At 43.3% G+C, this 7,250-nt stretch overlaps 1 protein-coding gene across 1 annotated transcript; it reads left to right on the top strand.

Moving 5' to 3' along the window:
* Positions 1-3,612: 3,612 nt before the first annotated feature.
* On the top strand, positions 3,613-6,825 carry LOC101345039 (disintegrin and metalloproteinase domain-containing protein 1a-like). Its single transcript, XM_004379129.2, has one exon. The coding sequence runs from the start codon at positions 4,246-4,248 to the stop codon at positions 6,823-6,825; it is 2,580 nt and encodes an 859-aa protein (XP_004379186.1). The 5' UTR covers positions 3,613-4,245.
* Positions 6,826-7,250: the final 425 nt, after the last annotated feature.

Raw genomic sequence — 7,250 nt, 5'->3', positions numbered from 1 at the left:
ATACCCATTGCTGTCAGATCGATTCCGACTCACAGCGACCCTACAGGACACAGTAGAACTGCCCCATAGGATTTCCAAGGAGTGCCTGGTGGATCTGAACTGCCGACCTTTGGTTAGCAGCCAAACTACTACGCCACCAGGGTTTAATGGAATAGGCAGGGATTAAAGTCTTATTCTAATGGCTTAGAACTATAAAGGGTGGGTCAAGTTATGAAAGTTTCATCCCATTAGTATTCAGAGAAACGCACACAGTGATATCACTACATGCCCACAGCATCGCTAAAATTTAGAAGACTGAAAACACTAGGAATTACTAAGGATGTGCTAGTAGAAACTCCCATCTACTGCTTTGGGAGGAGCCCTGGCAGCACAAAGGTTAAGTGCTAGGTTGCTAACTGAAAGGATGGCGGTTCGAACCCACCCAGTGGCTCTGTGGAAGAAAAGACCTGGCGATCTGCTCCCATAAAGATTACAGCCTAGGAAACCCTACGGCGCAGTTCTACTCTGTCATATAAGGTCTCTATGAGACAGAATTGACTGGACGGGCACACAACAACACAAGACTGCTTTGGCAATGTAAACTGGCATGACATTTGAAAAACAATTTGTTACTTTCTAGTTAAACTGACAACCCGTTTCTCCTATGATCTAGCAATTGTACTTCTAAGCCTATACCCTAGAAAGTTATGGACATGTGCAAAGGTTACATGGACAATAGTGTCCACTGCAGCAGTACTCATTTTATCTCTCAAAGAAAAGGAACCACGTTTTCTTATATAACAGAACAGATGGTAAATTGTGATAGATGCACAAGAAAAAGACTAATACATAGCAACAGAAAACAATGAACTTACGGCTTCCCACAACAACATGGAGGAAACTTAAACGAAATATGGAACAAAAGAAGTCATACAAAAAAACTCCATTATTTTAATTCACTGGAAGTTAAAGGCAGAGAGAGAAAAAATTACATTGTTCTGCCATACATATTTAGGTGGCAAATCTCTAAGGAAAAGTAAGGAAGTAGTTATCATAAAAAACAGGATCATATTTATCTCTGAAGGAGAAGGGATTTGTGATTGGAACAGACACAGAGTGACCTCTGAGGCACCAACCAGAAATGTTGGTTACTTGATCAGAATTGTGGTTACATAGTGCTTCTCTTTTTAATACTTAACTGAAATGTACATCTATGACATTTATGTGTTTGCACTATATTTCTTAATAAATTTTTTAATAATTTATTTTTTTTGTTGAGAATAAACATAACAGAACATACACTAATTCAACAGTTTCTACATGTACAATTTAGAGACATCGATTACAGTCTTCAAGTTATGCAACCATTCTCACCCTCCTTTTCTGAGTTGTCCTTCCTCCATTAACATAAACTCACTGTCCCCTAAGCTTCCCATCTAATCTTTTCAGTTGCTGTTGTTAATTTGATACCATATAGATAGAGCTTGGATGGCGCAAGACCAGGCAGTGTTTCTTTCTGTAATACAGAGGGTCGGTATGAGTCAGAACCAACCCAACAGCATCTAACAAAAACTGATATATCTTAAAAGAGTACAGTGATCTAACATACATCTACTGGTCCCATCCCGGCTGGAGCAAAGGAGAATGAAGAAAATCAAAGACACATGGGAAAAATTAGTCCAAAGGACTAATGGACCACAACTACCACAGCCTCCACCAGACTGAGTCCAGCACAACTAGATGGTGCCTGGCTACCACCACTGTCGGCTCTGACGAGAATCACAATAGAGTGTCTCAGACAGAGCGGGAGAAAAATGTAGAACAAAATTCAAATTCACACACACACAAAAAGACAGGAATTGCTGGTCTGACAGAGACTGGAGAAACCCTGAGAGTATGGCCCCTGGACACCCTTTCAACTCAGTAGTAAAGTCACTCTTGAGGTTCACCCCTCAGCTAAAGATTAGAGAAGTCTATAAGGCAACTGGAGCCCTGGTGGCATAATGGTTAAGAATTCGGCTGCCAACCAAAAGGTAAGCAGTTCAAATCCACCAGCCGCTCCTTGGAAACCCTATGGGGAAGTTCTACTCTTCTGTATAGGGTCGCTATGGGTCAGAACCGACCCGACAGCACCTAAAAACAACAACATAAAGCAATTAATAACATGTGACAAATGTGCTTCATAGTTCAACCATGTATAGGAGACTCAACGGGCAGACTAGATCAAAAGCAAAAGCAAAGACGAGAAATTGGACAAACGGAAACTCAATGTCACAAAACAATTTGAGTATTACTTGTTTAATGAGAAACTAATCTGCTCTGTAAACCTTCTCTGGAAGTATAATAAATTTAAAGAAAAAAAAAAGAGCACAATGCTCAAGGCAGACATTCTTCACTAGTTAAGCTAAACTACTGTTTGGTTTTCATAATAAAAAATTTTTTAAGGAGACAATGAGTGATGAGATTGGAGGCGGCACATATACTCTTTCAAAGAGTTTCATTATAGAGCAGAGATAAGAAACTGGATGGTGACTGTAGAGGGATGTGGGGTAAAAAGGAGAGTTTTATAAAGGGGAGAGATACTGCAGCATATAATTAGGTGGATCCAGTGGAGAAAGAGATATTTATGATGCCAAAATGAGAAGAGAGAATGGTAGGAGTGAAGCCATGAGAAACTGAAAGAGAAGAGACCACATGCATAAGTAAAAGGATTAGCTGTAAATATGAGCATGGATAATTCATCCACTATGTTGTTGTTGTTCGTTGCCATCAAGTTGATTCTGACTCATAGTGACTCCATGTATGCAGAGTAGAATGGCTCCAAAGGGTTTTCAAGGCTGTGATCTTTCAGAAGAACACCAAGCCTGTCTCCCAATGCGACTCTGGGTAGGTATGAACCAAGCTTTAGGCTGGTAGTCAAGCGCTTAACCATTTGCGCCAACTGGGACTACTTCATCCACTATAACAGAAAGAAAATACACATACAGGTGGATTCATCTGGGAGCTACATGTGGAAGTTCTCCTTTAATTGCTTCTGTTTTTCTCAGTAAAATGTAAGGCAAGAAGAAATTAGGAGAGGCAACTGACCAGTGAAATGTAGTAAGAAGTACGCTGTAGGATCATAAAAGTGTGATTAGTCAGCAGTTTCTATGAAGACATTTTTAGTTGTTTGAGGAGGACATGAACCACTAACAAATAACATGCAGCAGATAAGACAACGCAGCACCCATACCTGTGTGTCATTTAATCATTCAATAAATACTTTTTGTTCATTTACTCAAGGACAAGCACTCTTCTAGGCCTAGGGATATAAAGATGAACAAACATAAGGGATCACTGAAAATATAGATGTTATATTCTAATGCAGGGGAGACTTTTAGGATATTTAGTCTTTGACGAACATAATTTTAGGGTATCAATATGTCAGGGCCATCTCTACGGGAATATGGGCCTGGAGAAATGAAAAAATGCCAGGAGAGCCCATGGTATGGGCTCTAACGCCTCTATAAGAGGTACTGGCACCTCTCATAGACATTTTTGGATAGTGTTATAAACAGACACACAGAAAAAATTTCATGATGTTAAAGAACACTAGCATGGTCCCTGCCCTGTGGAGCATGACCTCGCTCAGGTCTATCTTGGGGCACAAGCAGCCACCTCACTTGGCTTACCTAACAGACTGGCCTGTGAGATGCACACATCATTACAATGCCTCACTGAGGGAAAACAATGTCCTGGGTTAAGATGGGCCATGGGCTACAGACCAAGAGTTTTAGAAGAGAGGAAATGAGCAATGGATGTGCCCTACAAAGAGATCTCCCAGCCCTCTGGTCTGGAACATTTGGAGTTAGGTGAGCAACGGACGACAGGAGGGGACGGGGGGAGGGGTGTTCCAAGAGGCCTGACTGAGGAAGGCATGGAGATTTTGTTTCCTCTCTCAAGGTACACTCTTGCATTATAGAGTCGGTAGTCTTTCTTCATGATACATCCTTCCATGATGTCAAAAGCAGCTTAGCCAGGGAGCACTGAAGCTAACGCTGTGGAAGGAAGTCACAGAGTAAGGAAACTTTCTGAAGGACAACGGACAGATCAGAAAGACTAGGAAGTGACACAACAAGAGGCTGTAACTCTCAGAGCTAGGCGGCTGCCATCTCTAAGGCAGCCAGCATACATCTGGGGCTACCACCTGAGTCTCCGAGAGTCAGCGTGCCAGGGAGAGCTGCTGATGGACACAGGCCCTGTATCATCCACTGATTCATCTGGACCATGTCAGTGGCAGCCTCAGTGAGAGACTCTGCCTCTGTCCTGCCTTCTCTACAGAAAAACCAAGTGATTATGAATAAGACAGAAAGAGCACTTCACACTTGGACTCCCCAGATGAAGGGCTTAAGGCTGGGACTAGGACCAGTAGTACCTTCACGTGTCAAGTTGGGGATCATGTTGCTGGTGGGAATGATTTTTCTCCCAAGAATGTACTGTGGCATAGAATCGGTATATTACTCCTCCTACGAAATCGTCATCCCCCAGAGTTTGACAGTGAAGGGAAGGGAAGACCCAGTGGAAAAGGCATCCTACATGCTATATATGCAGGGCCAGAAACAGGTGATTCACTTGAAGGTGAAGAAAGACTATTTTGTGAGCAGCTTTCCGGTCTTCAGCTACCACAATGGGATCCTGGAACAAGAAATGCCCTTCATCTCACATGACTGCCACTATGAAGGCTACATAGAAGGAGTCCCAGGCTCTTTTGTTTCTGTCAACACATGTTCAGGCCTCAAGGGCATCCTGATTAAGGAGGAACAATCCTATGGCATTGAGCCCATGGAGTCTTCAAAACGGTTTGAACACGTGCTGTACACCATGGCACACCAAGCTCCAGTCTCCTGTAGTGTCACCTCCAATAAGAGTCAACAAGGGGTGTCCACCAGCCGGCAACAAGGGAGCAGGAAGCTTCGTGATCTACACGCACCGTCCTACTTGTGGTCACACACCAAGTACGTGGAGATGTTTGTTGTGGTGAACCACCTGCGGTTCCAAATGTGGGGCAGTAACATCAATGAGACAATCCAGGGAGTGATGGACATCATTGCTCTGGCCAACAGCTTCACTAGAGGAATAAACACAGAGGTGGTGCTGGCTGGAATGGAGATTTGGACCGAGGGGGACCTAATAGAGGTCCCGGTGGACTTGCAAGTTACGCTCAGGAATTTCAACAGCTGGAGACAGCAGAAGCTCTTCAGTCGGGTGAAGCATGATGTTGCCCACATGATTGTTGGGCATCATCCCGGACAGAACATGGGACAGGCATTTCTCAGTGGTGCCTGTTCAAGTGGTTTTGCAGCAGCTGTTGAATCCTTCCATCACGAAGATGTCCTCCTGTTTGCCGCACTCATGGTCCATGAGCTGGGGCACAACTTGGGTATTCAGCACGACCATTCCGCCTGCATTTGTAAAGATAAGTACTTTTGCCTCATGCATGAAAATATCACCAAAGTAGGTGGCTTCAGCAACTGTAGCTCTGACTCCTTCTACCAGTTTCTGCATGAACACAAAGGGGCGTGTCTGTTTAACAAGCCAGGGCACAAAGGTCGCACACGTAGGGATGCCATCTGTGGAAATGGTATAGTGGACAACATGGAACAGTGTGACTGTGGTCCTAATTGTGCCAGTCACCCATGTTGTAGCCCATCATGTACACTGAAGCCGCAGGCACAGTGCAGTCATGGAATATGCTGTTCTTCCTGCAAATTCAAATCAAAGGGAGTACCTTGCCGTCGTATTAAGGGAGAGTGTGACCTTCCAGAGTATTGTGATGGTCAGTCAGAAACATGCCCCTCAGATGTGTACAAGCAAGATGGCACACCTTGTGAAAGAACAAAAGCTTGTGTTTTGGGTCAGTGTAACAACCCTGATAATCAATGCATGACTATTTATGGGTACCAAGCAAGGTCTGCCCCCGAAAATTGTTATACTTCAATGAACAGCAAAGGCGACAGGTTTGGAAACTGTGGCCGTCCTACTACTTCTAATCCAAGATATGTTCAGTGTGAGGGCGATAATGTATTCTGTGGGAAAATTGTATGTACAAATATTGAATACTTACCAACAATCAAACCCCAACATACAGTGATCCAGATCCCTAATGAAGAAGAATGGTGTTTTGGCATAGATGCTTATAATGGTACTGATATTCCTGATGACGGTGATGTGCAGATTGGCACGTACTGTGCCCCAAACAAAGTCTGTATAAATTACTCCTGCATTGCTCCCCCTGTGCTCAACCTTGGCTGTGATCCAAATGTAATGTGTAATGGGAAAGGAGTGTGCAACAATTTAAAACACTGCCATTGTGAGTATGGCTTTGCCCCTCCTAACTGCAGTAAACCAGGCACTGGGGGTAGTGTGGATAGTGGTCCCCCTGGCAAGCAAGAGGAAACTGCAGGAGGAGGAGGAGGAGGAGGAGGAGGAAGTGAAGAAACCGTTCACTTGAAAGAAAAACCCCTACTAGATGTGCTAATTGTATCAATTCCTATTATTTTATTGCTATTACTATGTTTATGCATCATCTGTTGTATATATAAGTTACGTTATGCACCAAAAAAACCTCCTCCCACACAAAAGGTTCCCGAGGAGGTCTCCAAAGAGGCCCCACCAGAGGCCGCACCAGAAGAGGCCCCAGAAGAAGAAGCCGCAGAAGAAGAGGCCCCAGAAGAAGAGGTCCCAGAGGAAGAGGCCCCAGAAGAAGAGGGCCCAGAAGAAGAGGGCCCAGAAGAAGAGGGCCCAGAAGAAGAGGGCCCAGAAGAGGAAGGTGGCGAAGAAGGGGAAGAACCAGGGTCAGAAGACTAGTAGTGGGAGAATGAAGCCAAATATATCAAACAACTCCAGCACTGGGTAGGAATGAGAGGCTCAGTGAAGCAAAGGTTAAGTGGGAATTGATGGTTCCAGTGACTCTAATGAGGACTATACAGTCTGTAGAAATAACTACTTTGGGAAGAGGGATTCCCCCTACTTTCTTTATTCATTTTAGTAATTATGAATTTATTTACTAAAATGAATACATTAAATTAATACATTAACCATTTTACTAATTTTTACTTTTTTTCATTTTATGGAAGAATTTCACTTGAACTTTTTAAATGCATCTTTGACAGCAACGTCCTTGTCTCAAAACGGTCAACTTTTTATTCACTACAAAATGTTTTCCAGGACATGCCATCTTTCATTTAAATTTACATATAGTTTTATCTGTACCTGCATTTATTCCTACTGCT

The sequence above is a fragment of the Trichechus manatus genome, unplaced genomic scaffold (genome assembly GCF_000243295.1).
Source record: "Trichechus manatus latirostris isolate Lorelei unplaced genomic scaffold, TriManLat1.0 scaffold00061, whole genome shotgun sequence".
Taxonomy (NCBI): domain Eukaryota; kingdom Metazoa; phylum Chordata; class Mammalia; order Sirenia; family Trichechidae; genus Trichechus; species Trichechus manatus.
Note: the sequence above shows the minus strand (reverse complement) of the source record. Positions and strands in the feature narration are given on the sequence as shown.

What these genes read in the sequence shown, in the direction of transcription:
- LOC101345039 (XM_004379129.2), top strand. Translation starts at nt 4,246, where the DNA reads ATGTCAGTGGCAGCCTCAGTGAGAGACTCTGCCTCTGTCCTGCCTTCT.